The sequence below is a fragment of the Polypterus senegalus genome, chromosome 14 (genome assembly GCF_016835505.1).
Source record: "Polypterus senegalus isolate Bchr_013 chromosome 14, ASM1683550v1, whole genome shotgun sequence".
NCBI classification, from domain to species: Eukaryota; Metazoa; Chordata; class Cladistia; order Polypteriformes; family Polypteridae; genus Polypterus; species Polypterus senegalus.
This window is the reverse complement of record NC_053167.1, coordinates 93,607,925-93,631,685: the sequence shown is the minus strand read 5'-3', so window position 1 is coordinate 93,631,685 and position 23,761 is coordinate 93,607,925. Positions and strand designations below refer to the sequence as shown.

The following is a 23,761-nucleotide window of genomic DNA, read 5'->3' as shown; positions in this document are numbered from 1 at the left end:
ACGACACACGGCTCCGTCTCACTTTGCTCAATCAGGGCCAGAGGCAACCCATATGTCACACTTTCCTCCAGTTCTGTAAGCCAACCCAAGACCCAGGTCAATATATGTGATGCTCACCAGAGGCCAAGCATCAGAACCAGTGAGTTTAGTTGTTGGGGAATATGTGGTTGAAAGTGCTGTGTCCTGCGGCCTGTTGTACCTGCTGCTTTTATAGATGGCATTGCCAGGTATTTCCGCTCCTTGGGACAGTACACGTGCACTGGAGAAACATGTCCCTCTCATGTTTGGACCCAGGGGTGGTATAATAGTGTCATTACTGTGTATTATTGGTGGATGAAATAGAAAACTATTTCACTTTGTGGAGTCTCCAATGGCAGTTTGTTGCAATAGCACAATAGTTTCTCAGTCCTGTAATGACTGTTAGAAAACCATAACGTAATGCTGGGACTGTGATGGCAAGAAAATACTCATACAACACTTGAGTGTTCCAGGACATGGACATCTAACCAAAAGCAATCATCTGTGACCCATGCACCATTTTTTTGTTAGATTTGTTGTTTTTTGTTTTGTTGTGATTTGTTAGTTGGTTGATTTTAGACCAAACTATTATATCGGATATCTAGGCATCAAATTAGTTCTGCTATGCTTGCAGTAAACATGTCAGATTTCTACTGGATATAAACCCATTTACTGATGAAACCCCAATTTGGCTCTGACATTGCTTTGGTTAAAAAAAATGGTAAATGGCCTGTATTTGATATAGCGCCTAACTAGAGTTCAAGAACCCCTAGTTCAACACAACAGTCATTCACCCATTCACACACACATTCATACGCTGGTGATGATAAACTATGTAGCCACAGCTGCTACTGACAGAAGTGAGGCTGCCAACACCCACCAATCCTTCCGACTGAAGTGTCTTGCCCAAACCCCAGCTGCATTCTCATGCGCCAGGATCTGAATTGCTGGACCACCGCTCTGCTTTGCTGTTAGGAGTGCTTGAAGTTATGCAAATGTTATCTTTTCTGCTAAAGTACATACAAATACCTGAAAAAGATAAAAGAGATCTCTTTTACTTTTCAGGGATCTTGTTTCCACAACAACACTAGTTGAAAATCTTGGACTGGATTGTGATGTACGTTTAGCTTTCACTGTTGTATCTGCTTCAGTTTGGATTATGTGCTGCTCTTTTTGTTTTCATGCTTCTCAGTTTCTTTGCACAGTCTTCATTTTGTTTGTGTGTTCACTTTGTTTTAATTGTTTCTGATTTGTTTTTGCATTTTCAATTTGTTTTTGTGCTTTCTTATTTGTGCGTCCAATTTGTTTTTGTGTTTTCTGATTTGTTTTTGCATGAATGAATTTGTATATGTGCATTGCACCTCTGGGGCCACTGTATCTTGCAGTTAATTTAAAAAAAAAAAAAGTTTATATTTTTTTTCAGCTGTAGGGAGATGACGACCACTCTTAACCCCAGTTATCATCCCCTTCAAGGAGTGGGGACACAATCAGTAAGGAGAGATCTTGGATTCTCCCCAAGAAAGTCAACACGCTTATTTTCTTAAACAGAAACTGTTTGTACAGTATGTTTGAGAGAGCCAAATCATATAGGAGAAATGTTCTTCTCTACATTGTTCTATTTATAAATCTTATCTTTATGGACATTATTTATGTTCTTTGTAATCTGTTTCTGTTAGCTTCTGAGAAGCTCAAGGACTGTAGTTATTTGGTAATTTGTAATGTTTTAAGTTTAGCTTCTCGTAATGAAGGAGCATCACAGTAATTCATGAAACTAACTTATTTTTGCAAAAACTTTGCATTAAAATAACTGTTGAATTTTTCACATTGTGTGTTATTTTTTACAGCATATTATGTAGAGTAGTATTGATGAGTCTCTAATTATCCATAGCTATATCGATAAAATTCTAATTATATACATCCCTAGTCACTGTTTTTATAAAGTTTGAATTTTATCCCTATTTACATGTGGATTTTTTCTGATTATAGGTCTTCATCCTTCGGTATGTTTGATTCAGTTAATTAGCACTTCTAAATTAGATCTGTAAGTGTAAGAGTGTAGGTAAGTTCGAGATTGTCCCCCTACAACAGACTGGTTCATAATAGAGGGTGATAGTTCAGTTATTATTGACTGCAAAATAAATAAATCTTTGTGGAAAAATAATAGCCTCAAATGATTACACTCACTATTGAGCATATGACTGTTTTAGCAGTAGAGATGGCTGCATTTTTACCAAATGTTTCATTTGGTGTTGTGGCTGAAATTACCCAATTCTAACTTTAACATATGGGGAACATTTTTCCAGAAATCATGCCCATACTTTTTTTTAATATGAGTATTGATAAATCATTTTTGAAGGCAATTATTGCCCATAAATGCCCACATATAGGTAAAGTCAATATGGTTATGATTTTTAATTTTTATTGACAGTTTTATAATTAAGCAAGTACATTTGAAAACATTCTTCTATGATTTTATACCTCTAGAATTTATTAAATAAAAGTTTTTCTAAAGTAGCAAAGAGACATTTTAATTACTCATGGATTTCATGCACAAAGGTTATTTATAAAATGAGAAAAAAAAAAAACTGGGTAAAAAATTTGTATAGCTTATGTGCCAAGCTAACCCAGTTTTGATAAGCTTGTTAAACTGAATGATCTTCTCTAAATTTTTTTTGTTTTGCCAAATTTAATTAAAAAAAAAAAACTGTCTTAATTGCAGTTATTTCAAAACAACATTGTCTGCTTGCTGTCAGTATCATTGTGCTGTGCATGGCTCTTGCCACTCTAAGGGGGGCAGATTAAACTTACTCATTGTCATTTGAACTAATAAAGCCACATGTAATCCTTAAAAGGACTGTTTTTATCGCTTCATTGCATGCTATGTACGTGATCAATCTGTTTCCTAACTAGCTGTCAATTAACAATTGAAGCTCATGAATGGCACTCTGTGCTTCCTTGTTGCCATATTGAAGCACTGCAAAATGAGGTTTGTGCAGTAATGCAGTCGACCCTATTTAACAGCTTCTAACAGTTTTTTCATGAAAAGCTTTGGCATAACAAAATTTGTTTTATAGGTCCTTGTAGTTTTTAATTTTAAGAGTTGTTCTTACATGGGTAATAAATGATTCTTTGAAAAGTTGAAATAGACATTTTGACAGTAATATAGTTTATTTCTTAGCATTTAAATAAGAAAAAATACAACATGCATACCAACAGAGAAAGAAAACATATATAAAAAAAGTTTAATTTGTAATCAAAATCCGTGAACTTTATAATAATCTGGGAAATAGACACCAATTTATTAGTGAAGCTGCCTTTGGTTAAAAATCATGAAAAATAAGGGCATGGGTGAATGGTGCTTTACTCCACCTAGTGGGGTTAATTGAATTCTGCAGTATATTTCAGTAGAATACCTTACTGGTTGCCTCTTTTAAATTAAATAGATACACTGTATCAGTTTAAAAAAAAAATTAATACACCTTTCACAGTGTTCTGTTCTGTTATTTGAAGTAATATTGTAGTTTTTCATAATTTAGGCACCATTTAGGAAACAAGTTCTTCACAGTTCTTGGTGCTTCTAAGTGTTTGTTATGGCATCCATCATGTTCTGTAGACCAAGTGGGCTCTTCAGCTAACAAATATTCCATTATGTTTGAGTCTGCTAACACATCAGTGTTAGGGACAATGGATAAAATGTCAGTGTGTAAACTGAACTATATTTTTATAATGTGCCTTAGCTGTCAAATTGTACATATATGTAGGCTGTATTGCAGCTGCATGTTCCGTTGAAAAGTTTTACAGTGCATCTAGATGTAGAGTATTCATGGGACCTAATTTGGCTGCACCCCACACTCCTCTTTTCCTGCCCAATGTGCTATTCTTTATCCCACAACGATTCAACTTAGCACATTAATTTGCTTTCATTGTTCCAAAATGACAGGTACCTAGTCGCTTAGGATACATACCACAAAAACAGTAATGTGTATTAGATATTTAAATGAACACTCCATTGTGCTATAAAATTTTAAAAGGTTGTAACTTTTTTTTTTTTTTTCCTTCTCCGTTTAAATTTTATAAGATAAAACTGAGTTATGTGTGGTGAGGATAACATAAGTACCACCATATTTTATATCAAATATAGCTTCAACACCATCCCAGCCCATTTGGAGAGTAATAAAACTGAATTTTCATAGGAAGGTGTAGTTGACTGCAGCATCTTCTGCTCTGGTACAGTGTTCTGAGTGAGTGTATAGCCACAGGTTTTCTGTTTAGTTGTCAGTAGTTAGTAGTAGTAGGTACATGGAGCAAAGTTAATTAAAGATGAACTGAGAAAAATTATATTTTTCTTAGCTAACCAGAGCAGTACAGTTTTATTCCTTTATGCCTGTCTCCAAAGTCTTTGAATACATGTTTTTGGGGACCCAGTAGTAGAACTGGGAGTTAGGCAGTTACATGCCAGTGCCTTAATTAGATTTATTTAGTAATGTGATGGATATCAACCTTGAGTTGCAGCTTTCCTACTCTCTGCAATGGTGGGTTTAATATCAGGAAACCTCAGCGGACTGTTCAACTCTCCTATACAAAGGGTATGTCAAGCTGTGGCATGTCGAAGTGTCAAAAAATAATTGTTATAAATTTCACCTTAAATGAATAAATTGTTCAACTATGTATAACGTGTATAGTGTTCCTTAACTATTTACTTTTTTTTGTTATTGTTTTTAATCAGATTAAAATTATTAATTTGTGCAATCCCTTCCAATGCATTTGATGTGTCCAAATTGTATTATGCAAGTAAACATTTTACTATACTCTAAATGTGACAATAATTACCCTGTTAACCTATTAGCAATTTACTCCTCTGCTCATAACAAGGATGTCCTATCTTATAGGGGGTCAGGCATCAAGAATGTGCAGTATTTCATGTTGAAGCTACTGTGTTCATGCTTGTCTAGCAAAAATCATAAAAGTGAATTTCACACATTGCACCATTTGTAATACAGGTGTTTCATTTAATTTATTTACTGTCCATGTTTAAATCTTCTTAGATGAGAATGTTATAGCTAATAGATCAGTGGTTACTTTGTGGTTATTTTGAGAAAAGGTTTGACATTTCTGTACTATTGAGGTTCTATAATTTCTACAGTATTTTTTGCACTTTCTTTAAATACTTGCGCTTATTATCACAGTAAAAATTCATACTTCTTAGAATCCACTTGCCATGAAATATAATAAAATGACATTCTAAAGAAATTAATACCTGTATCTAAATTATGTATATGTTTTATACAGTGCATTATTGGCACTTAAAGATGGCTTATTTTAATATTTACACATCTGCATGAATGTGGTAGCTTAATTGTTAACAAGCAAGATTTTGGTATAGTTTACTAGTAGTGTTGTTGTCGTCGTCGTCGTCTTCTTAATAAGATAGTAAACAAATAAGCATTTAATAAAATGAAGTTGTAAGCAACATGAGCAATTGTTGTTTTTTTTCCCCCAAACCTTCACTCTCTCCTGGCATTTGTAAAGGTTACAGTCTCTCTCTTCAGTCCATTCAACCTCCATCCCATTTCTGTCTGACATTAACACAGTCTAATAGTATTTACCATTAGTAATATATTTGTGACCAGATCACTTCAGCCTCATTTGTAAGTTGCCAGAAGTGGACAGTATATTTTTTCTTTTTAATTTAACACATTCTCTGTGCCAAATGTTATCTTGCCAGTCAGTAGTGTGAATGTGCAGCTGTTTGCTCCAGCTGTCCCATGCAGTGGGACATTGAATAGGGTTAGCCCGTGTATAGGTGGAGACAAAAGACAGACCCTTGTCATATGAGAGAGGTATGGCATTAGATATGTATGATATCCTCCATCCTTTTACTTATTTGTTAGTAAAGATATTTAATCAATTACCTAGAGGTTACATTATTTATTCAACAACTTACAACACAAATACAATCACATACTATACTAGAATGCAGGGATAGGTCTTGTTGTATGCTAAGAATGTGATAGCTCTACTCCTTCTCATGTCTGTCAGTGAGCACCTTATCTAATGTTAAAATTTCATTGCACCCCACCCCATACCGCTTCCTTTAGCAAAAGCAGTCTACTGTTAACTTGTACACTGCGCTGCCATTAAGTTTGCCTTCTTTCTCTCTATTATGTAAAAAATTCTTGGGTTGAGATTTGATTTTCTCAGAGACACTTTAACGTCCTGCAAGACAAGGAGGACAGCTGCTGTTCAGGCTTTTAAATGTTTGAAGTGCTGTGCAACGAGCAGGTCACAAGGCATGGCACAAGCAGCAAGCCAGCTAATTGAGAATAGAGGAGGTAAAAAAAAAATGTATTTGTTTCCCATTGTATCACCGTTTTAAGAGGGGGTTTCGGGGAAGTGACCACATCTCCTTAGCGTGCGTTCAGCCCCCTTTTCACAATGGAGAGGCAGAGAAGCGAAATGGCTGGTGTGTGGCGTGCCCATTTGGGGGGTTAGGGAAGGGGTTGGCAAGCAAAGTGAGCAGGGGGCTAAGTCCCCTAGTATTTACACAATTGTTTTCTGTGTAAATCTAATGGTCAACATCACCAAAGGTGGTTTTACTTGTAAGTTGAAGAGACACATTATATGTATATCATAGTTTTTGCTCTTGCAAAAATGTTTAAGTTCTCACAAAATAAATAAATATGCCCTATTGTACGGTATCGTAAATTTGCAGCACCATAGGGTACTAATCAAGCGTTTGATTGTCTGCTACATAATAATATATATATATATATATATATATATATATATATATATATATATATATATATATACAAGGAACATGGCAAGATATTTCGAAAATTACTCCAAGCGAATGAGTTAAGTCATTTTATAATAACAATAATTAAAAAAAGACAGTCTCTGTCAGATTTTTTTCAATCAATCATTCAATCCAATTGAAATAAGGAGACTAATATACAAACCGGATTCCAAAAAAGTTGGGACACTATACAAATCGTGAATAAAAACTGAATGCAATGATGTGGAGTTGCCAACTTCTAATATTTTGTTCAGAATAGAACACAAATCACGGAATAAAAGTTTAAACTGAGAAAATGTATCATTTTAAGGGAAAAATATGTTGATTCAGAATTTCATGGTGTCAACAAATCCCAAAAAAGTTGGGACAAGGCCATTTTCACCACTGTGTGGCACGGTGGATTGTGTTCACTGACAATGGTTTCTGGAAGTATTCCTGAGCCCATTCTGTGATTTCCTTTACAGTAGCATTCCTGTTTGTGGTGCAGTGTCGTTTAAGGGCCCGGAGATCACGGGCATCCAGTATGGTTTTACGGCCTTGACCCTTACGCACAGAGATTGTTCCAGATTCTCTGAATCTTCGGATGATGTTATGCACAGTTGATGATGACAGATGCAAAGTCTTTGCAATTTTTCGCTGGGTAACACCTTTCTGATATTGCTCCACTATCTTTCTTCGCAACATTGTGGGAATTGGTGATCCTCTACCCATCTTGGCTTCTGAGAGACACTGCCACTCTGAGAAGCTCTTTTTATACCCAATCATGTTGCCAATTGACCTAATTTGTGTTTATTGGTCTTCCAGCTCTTCGTTATGCTGAAATTTACTTTTTCCAGCCTGTTATTGCTACTTGTCCCAACTTTTTTGGGATTTGTTGACACCGTGAAATTTTGAATCAACATATTTTTCCTTTAAAATGATACATTTACTCGGATTAAACGTTTGATCTGTCATCTACGTTCTATTACAAATAAAATATTGACATTTGCCATCTCCACATCATTGCATTCAATTTTTATTCACAATTTGTTTAGTGTCCCAACTTTTTTGGAATCCGGTTTGTACAAAAATACTTTTTAATTTTTATTAACAAACACATTTTTTGTGATCACTTGGTTTTATTTCTGAACAATTAATTTTTGTTAAATAAGAGTAAAACCTCTTATTGAAGCATTCTATTTATCCAATAACATATTTGTTTTAAAGAATACTGTAGAATGTGAATTTTGAGAATCCCCGATTACACCATGTTTGTAGGCTTACCTCTACCCCTCATCCCATCAGACTTCTGATTGGATTAATCATTTAGGGATTGCTCAGCTCTGTGTTTGTGTATACATTATATAAATATGTATGCATGCATCTCTGTATTAAGAAGCTCAAGGAGAGAAGAGATGGAATGTGTGCATTCATTGACTATGAGATGGGGATGGGGAGTCCTTGGTGGGTCCAATTCATTTTGGAGTGTTTGTAATAACAATTTGCAAACATCAAGTGACATAGAGTATTTAATAATTGAAAGAATCTTCACATGGCATAAAGTCAATAAATAAACAAGATTGAACAACTACTCTTTGCAGTCATACAAAAGGCAATATAGGCTCTATCAAAAAAGACCTATGGAATAACAACTACCTTACATTTCACTAACTCGCCGTAATTTAAACCAAACCAGACTTTCACACAATGGTGTTTGCAATTCACCACTGTTCTCTTGTCATCTTATGTACTGTAGTCTTTATTATAAACTGCAACTGTATGCTTCTTAGTCTTGTGGTTGGTGCCTTCCATTCCACTGTAATAGATAGGAGCAATGCTCATCAAACTTGTTTAAACAAGCATTCAGAAGTTGGAAGCCAATAATACTTATTTAATTTAGAACTAAATGTCTTTGTGAAAGTGGAAGGAAACCCATAAACAGTTAACATACAAAAAACAGATCTTTACCAGGCTCATAATTCCAATACAGCAGCGCTAGCCAGTGCCCTTTTAAATTTACCTTATGCCTGTTGTGTAAAAGAGATTTAGATATGCATGAAAGAAGGCAAATGTAGAGCTCTGATAAGTCTTTGAACTACTTTCTTGCGCCACATTATGCTAATGTATGCCCCATTACCATTCTAAGGACAGTAAAGTTTTTAAAGGATAAAAGAATGACAAAATGATTCTACAACAACAACTTACGATATACAGTACAATGTGTTAGTTATCTAGATAAAATATTTCATATTATATTACGATCAAGTCGTGTTATATAGTTAAATCAGTTTGTTTGTTTGGTTTTTTTTTTGCCAAGATTTATACATACAGTATGGAAACCCCGCTCAGCTTGCATAATAATTTATACTACTTTCAACAAAAAAGCTAACAGTGGTATGTCTTTCATTACCTAGAAACATATGAGTACTGAGGTGTTTTCTGAACAAAGAATTTTAGTGAAGCAGTATTTAGTTGTATGAAATTAAATCAAATGTGAAAAACTGGCTGTGCAAAAAATGTGGGTACCCTTGTAATTTTGCTGATATGAATGCATGTAACTGCTCAATACTGATTACATGCAACACCAAATTGGTTGGATTAGCTCATTAAGCCTTGAAATTCATAGACAGGTGTGTCCAATCATGAGAAAAGGTATTTAAGGTGGTCAGTTGCAAGTTGTGCTTCCCTTTGACTCTCCTCTGAAGAGTGACAGCATGGGATCCTCAAAGCAACTCTCAAAAGATCTGAAAACAAAGATTGTTCTGTCTCATGGTTTGGCGGAAGGCTACAAAAAGCTATCTCAGAGATTTAAGCTGTCAGTTTCAACTGTAAGGAATGTAATTGGGAAATGGAAGGCCACAGGCACAGTTACTGTTAAACCCAGGTCTGGCAGGCCAAGAAAAATACAGGAGCGGCATATGTGCAGGATTGTGAGAATGGTTACAGCCAACCCAGAGATCACCTCCAAAGACCTGCAAGAACATCTTGCTGCAGATGGTGTATCTTTACATCATTCTACAATTTAGCACAATTTGCACAAATAACATCTGTATGGCAGGTGATGAGAAAGATGCCCTTTCTGCACTCACGCCACAAACAGTCGCTTGTTGTATGCAATGCTCATTTAGACAAGCCAAATTCATTTTGGAACAAAGTGCTTTGGACTGATACAACAATTTTAGTTATTTGGTCATAACAAAAAGTGCTTTGCATGGCGGAAGAAGAACACTGCATTCCAAGAAAAACACCTGCTACCTACTGTGAAATTTGTTGGAGGTTCCATCCTGCTGTGTGGCTAGTTCAGGGACTGGGGCCCTTGTTAAAGTCGAGAGTCTGATGAATTCAACCCAATATTAACAGGCTTCAGGATAATGTTCAAGCATCAGTCATAAAGTTGAAGTTACGCAGGGGTTGGATATTCCAACAAGACAGGCTTATTCCTTACAGCTTACTTACAAAAGTTAAGCAGGTTTCTTTTTGAAATTCTACGTGTAACGGTCGACAACGTTCGCTGTGTTGAACTTTCTTATTTATGGCCCCATCTTCACGAAATTTGGTAGGCGGTTTCCCTGCGCTAACCGAAACCAATGTACGTACTTATTTCGGTGGTATGACGCCACTGTTGGCCGCGATATTGTACTTTCAACGTCACTAATTCTCCAACTTCCCGTGTAGATAGAAGGCTGAAATTTGGCAGGCTCATTCCGTACAGCTTACTTACAAAAGTTGCAGGTTTCATTTCGAAATTCTACGCGTAACGGTCGACAACGTCTGCCATGTTGAACTTTCTTATTTATGGCCCCATCTTTACAAAATTTGGTAGGCGGCTTCCTTGCGCTAACCGAAACCAATGTACATACTTATTTCGGTGGTATGAAACCACTGTCGGCCGCTATATTGAACTTTCCAACGGTCTTTGTTACTTATGGGCCCATCTTCAAGAAATTTGGTACGCGGGTTCCCAACGCCAACTGAATCCTACTTACGTTTCATATATTCGTCCATAGCCTGTAGCTCGGTCACCGTGTGAGGCGGCGTTGGGTCCCCCATCCCAATGCCTCCCACGTTGTTGGCTGCCTGCCTCTATAAGGCCGTCCGTCGCTTCAGTCCCTATATTCCCTTCCTTGCTTCGCCACGGGATTCACGTCTCCCTGCTGATAACTACAGCCTTTTTTATTTAATCCACGGGTTCTCCGCTGTTTTATTGTTCGTTTATTATGATTATAGTTATTGTGTAGGCATTTTAGACTTACTTTACATTGTTCAGGTACCCATTTCCTTTATAGTTCCAACCGTACCCCCATTAACATGTCTATCGAGGTGATCACCATCGATCAGAGAACTGTCACTTACTGAGTGGTTTCTATGACCGGAGATGGCACCTGCCTTTGCCATTCTCCTTGTTACATATTACACGGCCATATCAGGCTCACTCTTGATACCTGGAGGAACATTGTGTCTTATGTATTTAATGACTGGGACAGGTTCAAGGTGTGGACTGATGACAGTACAGGAGATAATTATACTACACAGGAGCACTATAAGAGTGAAGTGCTTAAGCCCTTCACCTATGGTTCTGCATGTGAAATTGTTCGGTTGTCGCTTTCAAGTGTACTGAAATGGCCAAATATTTTACACCTTTCGACAACCGCCAATGCCTCTTAAACATCTTAGATTCACAGGTGATTATTTGAGTAGTGGACACTTTGATGTTTATGAATGTTTAAACTCTAAAAAGCTGGATGCGAAGTTATCAATGACACCGGTTATATGCTTACAACGCTTGACAGATACCGAATGTCACTTCAACACAAGTCCTGCAAATACTGTCGTAAATGAAACAAACCATGAAACTCAAACCGATTATGACAGCAGCAATCCAAGCTGTGAGATTTGAGACAAGATTACTTTTCACATGGCCAACTGTACGTTGCATGCTCAAGAGTAAGCTCAGCGCACAGCTTGGTCATCTTACATCCAGAGGGCTGGACTGACAATGTGGTTTACAAAGAGATCCTTAACAAATAATTATTGGTATGTTTTCCCTCAGTTTAAAACAGTTTAATTTTCTTCTTAATAAAAATGTTAAGGTAGTACTTTGCCGTTGCGAAGCGCGGTTATTTTGCTAGTTGTTAATATTATACAGTACTCATACACTTGTTTTGCATCTGTAACAGACCATGTACATTTATAGCACTGTACTTATAAAAGTTACCGTTTTTTTTTTTTCTTCACTTTTATTCTCTTACTCACGATCACGATACATACTACCACTCTTGGGATCTGATGCTGTTAGTTTTTATTTGAAACTGGGAATAACTGTAGATGTGAGTAGTGTTTTGAGGCAATGGAACTGGACATTCTCTGACCTGGAGGGATAAAAGCTGACACACAAACGCTGGCGAATCTGCCTCTTCGTATTTCACCGTCAGTTTATTTTTTTTTAAATTCGGTTTTATCGAGTGTTCCTGCTCACGCAGAATTAGTATGCACCTTACGGTTTATGATGTCAAAAAAAAACACAGATGTAGGTATATATGATATTTGGAATTATTCATTTTATGACCTTTTATGAGGTCAGTTCAGCGCCATATGCAATCATCAAATTCAAATGTTAACAGTTCACACACGCGCAAGAACAGTCCTTTCTCTCTATGCTGTGGTTTCTATTACACCCCTGAAAGAGAGAGACAATATATGTGACATTTTGAAGAAATCATTTTATGACCTGAATAGTACCAATCAGTAAACATCATCGCACTATTGCAATATCATGTCAAAATGAACATCATCAGATTGGGTGTGAACTTATGCTGGCACTGTTACTTAGAGTCAGATCAGGAGAGGTGGGATGGGGGTATTAGAGCATGTTCATGATTGAGAGAATAAAACTGAAAAAAGCCAACTTTTACAAGTAGCATAAATTTATACCCAATGTCCCATATATTTGTCTCTTTCTTTTTTTTTCTCCGTGCTGCAAGAACCGTCCTTCCTACATTTATGACACGTGTACCTGTTGTAATCTGCACACTTTTCTCTATGCTGTGGTTTCTATTACATTGAAAGGGCACTTGACACTGACTCAAATTTACTTTTCTGGGGAAGCGGCTGTCTTGGAACAGAAGCTTATCGATGTTGTATTCTCCTTTTCTTTTTCCATCGCTTTTTCTAGTTAGATGCGACAATGAAGATCCTCTGCAATATGAGCTATGAACACTCTTTCTTTTCACAGTGGCCCCCATGCATGCCTTGAACAGTACATGTGCGTTGATCCTGCTGCACAGAATAAGCACAGAGAAAAAAAAGAAAAAGACACACATTTGCAACGACCGCTTTAGTGGCGCAACGGTATCAATTATTAACTGGTAATCAAAACTTCATGGGTTTGATCTAAGACGAGTCCGTTTTCAGAAGTAAGGGGCTCTTATTCTTACTATTTTAGAGTAAAAACATACATTTGATTCCAGTCTGTAACCGCCGGTGTAATTTATGATACTTGTAAAGGTTAGCTTTGGTTTTTTTTTTTTATTCAGTCTTATTCTCTCAGCCGCGTTCACGAATAACACCCCCTACCCCCCCATGTTTGACACTGCTGTTTTCACATAAAGATGTGTTATAACAGAGGTGAACTCGGATCATGACGGCGGTTCTACATCGGAGCAAGACTGCACTTTTGCCATCGCTGTACTTTATATATGTACATGGGAAGTTCTGCACTCTACTTGTGACTTTATGCTGTAGGAAGTAAATAAATAAATAAAGGTGAATGTCCTTTCTCTTTCTGCAGTTATATTCTTAAATAGAAGTGCACTTGTTCTGTTATATTTGTACCTTTTGTGAAAGTGTTTCTTTGACATTTGGAATTCAGGCTTCACATATTATACACTTCATGTCTACATTTTGTCAATTATTACTAAAACATGAAAAACGTTTCTGCTTCAACAATGTGTTTACATAGATTGTTGTTAACACGGAACACACATGAAATGCATGTGTTCCAAATAACGATATAGTATTTATAAAAGATATCATTTTGCTTCTCACTCTACACAACTCTAAGCAACTGAAACACGGGTAAACAGACTTGAGCTGAGAAAACTGTGCGGGGTGGGGGGTGGAATAGCAGGTTGTTTGCTGTTTATCGACACATTTACAGGACAAAAGACACTGATGGAGAGGTGCGAATCGATTTAAGGTGGGACAGATCTATGAGTTTTTTCATAGGCTCTGGTAGTTCTAGTTTTAACCCACATCACTGTGCCTTTTTCCATTTCCCCTAAAGACCTCCAAGTTGCACTAATTGAAAATTCTAAATTGGACGTGTGAGATGGCAATAACAGTTAGCCCTTGCTTTGCGTCTAACTCTGCCTGGATAGATTCTAGCCACACTAAATCTGTGACATGGATAAATTGAGTTTTAGAATGTAAATGAAGGAGTTGAAGTCTTTCCTTATATACATTGGCAAACCACACACTTTCTCAAAAAGTGCATTTTTTACTCTGAGTACATATTTTCATTAATAAAATGATTTAACACAAAACTCAAATATTGAACACTATTTTTATAGTATTTTCTACATTATTATATTTATTAAGCAATGTCTTTTTCTGTAGTTTTACCTTATTCAAGAATGATGATTGAATAAAAATTAGGCCATGAGTGCCAGTATGCTTTGTGCCCTAGAAACCAAGCTACCCGAACTATTCTGTTAAATTTCAGTAATTATATACCATTGTGATGCTGATATTTCTGTTCATTAAATATGTCATTATGATAGCAATTGATGAGAAGATTCATACTTACAGAATTACGGTATTTGAGGGTTCCTCTAGAGTGCCTCTTTCTCTTGCACGATTTGGCTCAAAAACTAATCAGCACATCGTCATCTGTCCAGCTGTTTTAGCTCTAGACTGTTCTCAAGAAACTGTGACACAAAGACACACACACATCAAAAGATATTGATGTTTTTGGTCTCAGGGGATCCTAAAAAGCAGAGATATGTTGAAATACTGGAGATTGAAGTTTTTGATGAATCTAAAGCTTTCACTCCTTCCCCATAGACAGTAGGTTATGGTGGTGGAGAACACAAAGCAAAATTTCAGATTTTGGACTCATAGTAGGCTAAGTATTATAGTAAAGGTGCAGATAGGGCTGGGCAATGTGGAAAAATCTTAACACAATAAATTTTTCGTATCAGTCAGTATATCACAGTATAAATCAAATCGTTATTACTATCAATCTTAAAGGTTCCTTTTTACTACCAAGTGAGACGTGAAGAAATAAGGTTACTTTGTGTTTCAGTATTATTTATTTTCTGTCAGAAGTTGCAATATGACAAATGTACTGTAGAACATTATACAACTGTATTGCAAATAAGTAAAATAGTCTATTACAAACTAAAATCTTAATTCTGTCCAGTCAAATGCTTCTAGTGTTAGAGATAAAAGACAAACAAAATTGCACAAGTAAATGTTTTGGTTGACTCAAACTAAATAAAATAGGTAACACAAAAAGTGTCAAGTGTGACCAGTCAAAAGCTTTCAGGTTTTACAGGAGAACACGTCAAATTTGTTGGTCAACTCCAAATAAATAAAATCAAATCTTAATTCTAAAATCTTAAATCTAAAACTCTAAACCCTTAAAGCTTTCATGTTTTACCGGAAAACACAATATAAATTCTTTGGTCAGATCCAAATAAATTAAGTAAGTATTAATACAAAAATAAAAACATAAAAAAAAAAACCTTTTATACTGTATCCTTTCAAATCCTATCTTTTATAGATTCAAACTGTTTTAAATGGTTGGGAAACAAACCCACAAATTAAATAGACTAAAAAAGTTCTGTATGTATCCTCACTACAAATTCAGGGAGCTTTCAAATATAAACAAATGAGAACATAAACAAAATCGACATATTCACTTAATTTTTGGTCATCTTATGCCCCAAGGCAAAAGAAAAGAGGCACAAGAAATCCCCATTTAGTGCAGCACTTGCTTGGGTCTGGGAGTGTAAAGTCTTGCATTATGTGTGATCTAAAGAATATCACTGCTTCAGATGGTACAAAAGATAAGTAGTATTACCTGTCTTTGTGAGGATGTGCTTTTGACACAATTTGCAGTGCATTCTACTTTGCTTCTTGTCTGACTATAAGTAGCCAAAATATCTCCATACTACCAACTTTTTTGGACCTTTTTCTTCAACAATGGCCTCGTGTTTTGAGTCTGGGTTGTCTTCTTTGGTAATACTGATTTTTCTTGAGTTTTCGTTAATAATTTCTGTTGTCATTTTCCCGTTTATCTCCCACTCCTGACATATTAGTGTTTACGGCAACAGTAGTCCAATGATTAGCATGTTTTCTGTGCTCCTGCGCTCACTGCTGTGTGCATTAACCTAACCTGTTGTGACTGCAACTCTACTCTAGCCGCATGATTGGTTCGGTGTGGTGCTATTCTCTTTTTCATTGGCTTTCCATGTTGTCTGTCAAAACCTGGATGGAATAAGTTCTGTTGACTTGTATCGACCATGTCATATTTTTCTTTTTCTACCCATACCTTGTTTCCAGTAGTGTTGAAATGCTCCACCATGTAATTCATGTTCATTCCAAATTACAGTTTGCAAGTTGATGTTTCAGACTGGTCAGATACATGGTTTACACATTATGAGAAAGAAGTGTGTCTTGGATTATTGTCTTGCTGCATGACCCATTGATGCTTCTCTATCTGCTCATAAACAGATGACTAGACATTCTCCTTCAGAGAATTCTGATACAGAGTGGGATTCACGGTTCCTTTAGTTATAGCAAGTCACAAGGATCAGAGGCAGCAATGCAACTTCTGTGTTGGACAGATGGTATGATGTTCATACTCTGGAATTCTATGTTTGTTTTATACCGGATGTAATGGAAGGACAATGCCATCCAAAACGTTTTGTCTCATTTGTTCATAGACTAATTGCCTCAAAGGTTTCGGAAACATCCAGGTGCATCCTGGCATTTATTTTCTTCTTGGTCATTGCAGTTCCTGCAGTGCTACTTTCCAAGGAAGCCCATTTCTTTCCAGTGCCTTCGTGATTATGTAGCTATAAACACCAATATTTGCTAAACCTGCAATACTTTGGGTTTTTTTAAGATCCTTTGTGATCCTCCTTGATAATTTTACACTGAACCTTTCTGCAGAGATCTAATACAGTTTAGTGTGAAATTATGTCTCTTAGTGTGATTTGGTAGAGTTCCAGAGTATTAGAAGTGACATTCTAGTCCTTTCCAGGAAAAAAAAAAGATATGAACTTTTTTCCTGATCACTTGAGGAATTTACTTTTATCGTGGCATTATATGCCTCTTGACTCTTTGTGCTGGCATCCTGATTCTGATGGTAATAATTAAGGTTTATGTAGAGTAAGGGTGGCTACAAACAAGATGTGTCATGTTAAGTCATGAATCACTATCTTTAGTTGGTTTGATTTTGCATGGAACTGTATGTGAGATGCATTTAAAACAAAACAACTTTTTATAGATGTTTTATGAAAGTGGATCAGGAGCTTAGAGACCATTTTTGCTAAGTTGACTTTTTTATGCATTTTCCTTTTCAATAAATTTTGCTATTTAGTTAATGTTTCCAGACACTTCAAATACAAACAAAATACATCAGATGACTGATAAAGTGTCAAGTTAAAATTAAGAAAAAGGCAATTCAGCAAATAAATATGTGATCACGCCTAATCTATTAATGATATTCTTTCTTAAACCTACCCTGAAATCCATCCATTTGTTGTTACATTGATCTGAAATGAAATGTAGATCTTGAACACTAATTGTTTTAAATTAAAATTCAGCATGCATGTTCTTTTGTTACTAGAACTTGTGAAAATGTCTTTCTTGTTCTTCCTGTTTTATGTATGGGTATGCCTGATTCAATTTGCTCTCTTTCTCTCTCTCTCTCTCTCTCTGTCTACTCTGTTTTTAGTTATACTCTTTCTCTTTCCTGTGCTTGATTTACTTTTTGCTTTTTAACATCATAGGGACCACCTGGCTCTCAGCCTTCTCCTCATGCACAGCCGCCTCCTCACAATCCTAACAACATGATGGGACCCCACAATCAGGTAAAATGTAAATCCCAATTTTTCTTTTACGTAAAAATAAAAACTTTTTTTGTGTTCATACTGTACAATATTTCATGTACATATATACATATTATTTACAAGGTACAAGATTTGTTACTATAATTATTGGAGCTATATGGTCCTCTCCTCTGAGTTCTCATGTGGTAGACCACCTGCACCCACTGCAGTGGAGGATGCAATTATCTGTCTTCTCCACATGGATTGTTCTCACCTGGACAAAACTGGCAACACTGTGAGGATTGTTTTTTGATTCCTCCAATGCCTTTAATTCCATCCAGCTTTCCCTGTTATGAGGTAATCTCAGAGATATGCAGGTTGATGAGCCTATGACGTCCTAGGTAGTCCACAGTTTGTGAGACTCGAGGACTTCAGATATGGATTTGAGTAACACTGGAGCACCACAAGGAACAGTCCTGTCTCTTTTCCTTTTACCCTGTATCCCTCAGGGCATAAATAATTGATTATTCTGAACTAATGGGGTGTATTGATAAAGGCAATGAGACAGAGTATATGAGTCAGGTAGAGAATTTCATTTCTTGGTGCAAAGAGGATTGTCTGCATCTTAACATCAACAAAGCCAATGAACTGTTTATCGACTTTCACTGCACTAAAGAGCTTCTGTGTCCACTCACTATTCAAGGAGTGAATGTAGAGGTGGTCCATTGCTACAAGTATTTGGGGGCCCATATTATGACAGGTTGGTCTGGTCTCAGAACACAGAGGAACTATATAAGAAAGGGCAGAGCAGGCTCTTTTTCTTTAGGAGCCTGTGTTCCTTTATGTGAGAAGTGACATCCTTCACATCTTCCTTCTAGTACTCTGTGATGGACAGTGCAGCTTTCTACTCTGTGGTGTGTTGGGCTTCAAGAGAGGCCCACCAAATCAACAAGTTAATTAAAAGGGCAAGCTCAGTTATTAGACACACTCGACCAAAATAGCAGCAAAGAATATAGTTGAAACAGAACTAAGTGGCATTATGAACAATTATGCACATTATCTCTCTGATACACTAACACTGAGTGCTTTCACCCACTGAATTATTCAGCAGAAGTGTGTCAAGAAATGCTAGTTTGTATCAATAGCAATAGATCTGCATAATGTGACAGCCAAGTCAGAAGTTTTGTTTCTTTTTATATTCCTCTTTTTTTCAGATTTAAGTGTCTATTTATTTATCAGTATGTTTATGTATTTATTTAAAGAGCTTGTGTGAAAAGCAAAATTCTCCCTAAGAACAAATAAGGTTCTGTCCGTCTATCTATCTATCTATCTATCTATCTATCTATCTATCTATCTATCTATCTATCTATCTATCTATCTATCTATCTATCTATCTATCTATCTATCTATCTATCTATCTATCTATCTATCTATCTATCTATCTATCTATCTATCTATCTATCTATCTATCTATCTATCTATCTATCTATCTACATATTCATCCATCATTATTATTACTGCAATGATTAGTGCTTCACATTCAGAAGACAATTTTACGCCATTTGATAAAACTATTAAACATACAGCCTCTAAACAATACCTGTAAATTGTGAAAACCTGTCACTTTCAGAGGCAGTTTTCAAGTTTGGCCAACACAGTATCATTTTTTAACTGTAATTGCCTGTGAAGTTCAATACATTCAGCTATCTTGATTGTGCTGGTCTTTTTATGAGTACATACCAACTTCTAGCTGACTTGTAAACAATGCAACTCAAATACACATGTTGAAATAAAAAATACCTGTAAATATATGTTGCCCTTTAGTTAACATGTTAAAATGTTCTTATCCTTCTACTAATGAGAAGTAACAGCGCTCAGCCTGTCTGTTTTGCTCCCTCTGATAGCATCGATGGCATCAAGTAGCTGGTTCAGGTTTCTGAAGCTACCTCATTGCTTGTTTCTGAATACTAGGTTTGTGACTATAGCAGGCTCCTGGCAAGTAACACTTTGTCAGTTGTTTTTGTGTTAGACACATGCCTTAGGTTAATTAAATTTTTTTTTCCTTCCATCAAGCAAATTATTATAATAAAACATTAAGCATATGACTTTTGTGCTTTTTATTGGTGTGTGCTATGAAGGTTGCCATATCTCAGAATACCAATTGATTTTGAAGAGAAGGTAGATTATTGATAACTCACCAGTAAGCCATTTAATCAATTATTGGGTAAATATCAACAGTTTAAAATAAAGGTGCTGGCTTTTATATACATTTAAGGGTCAAAACATAACAAGGTGTTTATATGGCATCTTTTTGAAAAGGTATTGCATTCAGCACTTATAGGTAAACTAGGACAACTTATTTTTTCATATAATTAATTGCACCAGAATATAATGGCAAACTTGAATGCATCTTACCTGTATTTTCAGTAGTCTGAGACATATACTGTAGATGATGTATAATCATCATCATCATCCCCATTTTAGCAGTGATTTTCTTGGTTGACTGAATTTACCCTGTTTACCCCCGACACACCAGTTTCTTTGTGGTTTCAGGTAGCACCTGAGATGAAACCCATTCTTTTTGTACCATCTCACTGTCCCTCCAACCATGTTGCCTTTGGACTCTTTCTGTCCTCAGCTTCTCCACCTTTGTTTGTGCACTGCTTCACCCAGTTACCCTCTGCCTTTTGTTTCACATGATCAAACCACCATTATCTGTTTCTCCCCTGCACAATACCCATCACTTCCACACTAAACCTTTCTCTTAACTCAGCATTCATTTTCCACTCACTCTTTGATACTCCACTTATCCACATTGTTATTCTCATCTTCTGTTCATCAGCCACATCTCATTCCCATAGATCATACTGCTACTCCTTCTTCGTCTTTACGTAAATTTTCCTTTTACAGTAATGTCAGAGGGGCTTCTCTAGAAGTCAGAAGTGGGCACAGCTCCTAGAACTTTTTCTTTGACTCATATCTAACACTCACTATCACTGTTGTACCTGCATCTCTGCACTGAACCTGTCCCCTGTGTAACACCAAGTGAAAGATATTTGTTTTACTAAGCAAGATGTTTTTGTTCTGCATGCCTTCTCCAGTGGAAACAAAAAATATTAGAACAACATAGCTGTTGTGTAAGTCTGTATGTGTGTAATGCTATGTACTGCTGCCCTGTTCAGTTCTGTTTCTCTGCCCTGTTCAGTTCTGTTTCTTGTCTAATCCTCATTTTTACCTGAATAGCTCCTTAACCCATCGTGATCCTTAACTCGATTAAGCAGGTTTGAGAGTACATGTGTGTATGTATGCATTTTTAGTTAACATTTCCTCTTTAGTAAGATTCATATTTAAATCCTATATTTAAATATATTATCTCAAAAATAATTGTGTTTTTGTCAACAAAGATTGTTGTTTGATTGATTTTAAGCTTCTTGTTTCTGCTTAGGTTCATTTAACTTTAGTACATTATTCATCTTCTTTAGTGGTTGATATTAATGTATGCATCACCAGTATTACTGAAATGTAACAATATCCTTAGTTTTTACAGTCTAAAAAGTTTTATTTTTCGAACAGTTTTCAGACAGTAGCACCTTTCACTTCTCAAAGTAAAGGCATAACCAACAATGGTATACCTTTATAATGCCTCTCTGTGTTTGTTCTTTTTTTGTCTTTGTATTTGGCCAAATCAGATGTTTTCTATCTTCTTTTCTATTGTTCTGGTATGTATTTGAGAGGGTGTTGTTATTTGTTACTATATCTATATCTATCTATCTATCTATCTATCTATCTATATATATATATATATATATATATATTAATTTTGAATGATAGATTGAGAATGTTGACTGCAAACTATAACTGCTGTTATACAGAAGCAGTGCACATAAATTGCCACATAATAAATGCTGCTTTCGTATTTAGACTGTGGCAACCTAGCATATTGGCAGCACTAGCAAAGAGAGACTGCATTGACTGGCTGTCAGAAAATCATACAGAGGAGATGTATAATGATGGAACAATACATGTAAGCCAACTTTCTCAGCCATACAGAAAAAATATTTACTAATAAGATCCAAGATCTGAAAATTTAGCCCTAGCCAGTATGCTTGCACTCAGAGATGACTAGCAAGTGGCAATTATATCACAATCTGTAGCTCCACAGTCTAAAATCTATCCAGTGAGCTGTACAGCTGACAGTTTTGTTAGACACTAACTGCTGTCACGTAGTTATGGGGAGCTGGTAATTGCCTTGTCCGTGGTACCTCACATAACATTGTGGGTTCTGTTAACTAGGCATTGGTTAAATGTTTTGGTTGTACAGTATATGGCATACTGCAGTCAGTGAAAATTATAATATATACTTTAACCATAGTGGAAAGCTACCTGAGCCTGCTACCTGAGCCTAGCTGGAACAGCACTGTCATCATACTAGGTTTTGTCAAATACTGGCCTGACAGCTAACAGGCTGTGCATGTGATTGGATTTTTGGTATACTCTTATTCCTGAAGAATTCTTTGTAAATTGTTTAATAAGGAGATAGTTTGCAGTGCCTCTTTACATGGCGTTGTTTTACATAATTTAAAAATAAAACTTTTCCTGAGAAATTATTCAATAAATTATATTTCATATAGTTAGAGACCTCCTGCTTTGCTTAATGAATAACAGTTGTCAGTCAATCAAGAGGGGGTTGGTTGTTGATTAAGAAATGTGGTCAGAATAAGCATTTACTAAATCTACGTTTTTTCTTCACTTTAGTGTCCTTTAAAAAGGTGAATTCTTCCCTTTGCTTTTTCCCTTATTAAATAAGTTAGTTTTTATCTTATGTAATTTGAGAAAAACATCCTTTTATTCTTATGAGCAGTCTGCTTAATGAAATAAGCTGTTAAATGCAACCTGTGTCCATAATATACATTAGGGTGGAACCTGCCTGTGACACAGAAATACATGTGGCTCACTAGAACAAGCTAAGGGAAACCCTACCTTCCCTGCTTTTCCCATGTTGTATTTTTAAGTAATTATTTTCGCACATGAAAAGAGATGAGTGTATGTACATGTATATTTATCCTATTTTTATTATAATTTGAAGCTTACCACATCAGCTTTAAAGGTGTTCATTTTTAATATTTCTGTCATGTTTTGATTTTTGTGATGACCAACTTATCAGTAGCTTAACCAACCTATTAAACATAATATTCGTTCAAATTAAGCTGAAAGCTACGTACAGAGCTGGTGGTCACTGACCATATGTTTACCTTTCAATTCTTCACCTTATGACTTGGGTTGAACAGTTCATGTTCAAGTACTGTTGAGGCAAGAAAGGCAGATTCTCCTTGGTATATATGAATAAGTGAATCCCTGTAAATTCCTGCCATGGTTAAACCAGGAATTTCTCAGGTTTTATGTGTGAAATGACTATAGATTACTTTGTCAGGATACAATGCCCTTCATAATATTTTGGACAAAAACACATTTTTCCTTGATTTATCCATCTGCCCCCGAGTTTAAAATTATAAATCGAACAATTCAGGCATGATTAAAGTGGATATTGTAGACTATTATTTTAAGAGTATTTGCATAAAAGCAAACAATGGCATGTTTAATTCTATTTGCATGGTAATTTTACAGTAGTAAACTGTTTCAAAAATTAAACCCCAAAATCTGTTCTTGGTATATCTTAAGTGTTTTGTGGATATTATTGAATTGTACTGCGTTTATAATTTTGTTACTCTTATTCTGGGGAACATTTTGTGTTAAGCTTCACAAATTGGGCTTTCAGCATTTAAAATAACAGCTATCATACAATATTTATTGAATTTTGTCAGGCTATATAGTGTTGGCTTTTGAGGACTTCGGGCCTTTTACTGCTTGTCATGTTTAACAGCTCCCTGTGTTTTACTTTCAAAAATAA

The 23,761-nt window shown here is 35.9% G+C and overlaps 1 protein-coding gene across 11 annotated transcripts in view; it reads left to right on the top strand.

The window, feature by feature from the left end:
- ssbp3a (single stranded DNA binding protein 3a) overlaps window positions 1–23,761 on the top strand; it is a 206,700-nt gene that overhangs the window by 112,950 nt on the left and 69,989 nt on the right. For 7 of the 11 annotated variants that reach the window (XM_039736131.1, XM_039736128.1, XM_039736127.1 and 4 more), the window contains exon 6: window positions 17,815–17,895. The exons of the other annotated variants lie outside the window; for them this stretch is intronic. In XM_039736131.1, coding sequence (XP_039592065.1) covers window positions 17,815–17,895 — 81 coding nt within the window. The remainder of the gene's footprint in view (window positions 1–17,814; window positions 17,896–23,761) is intronic. 11 annotated transcript variants of the gene reach the window in all.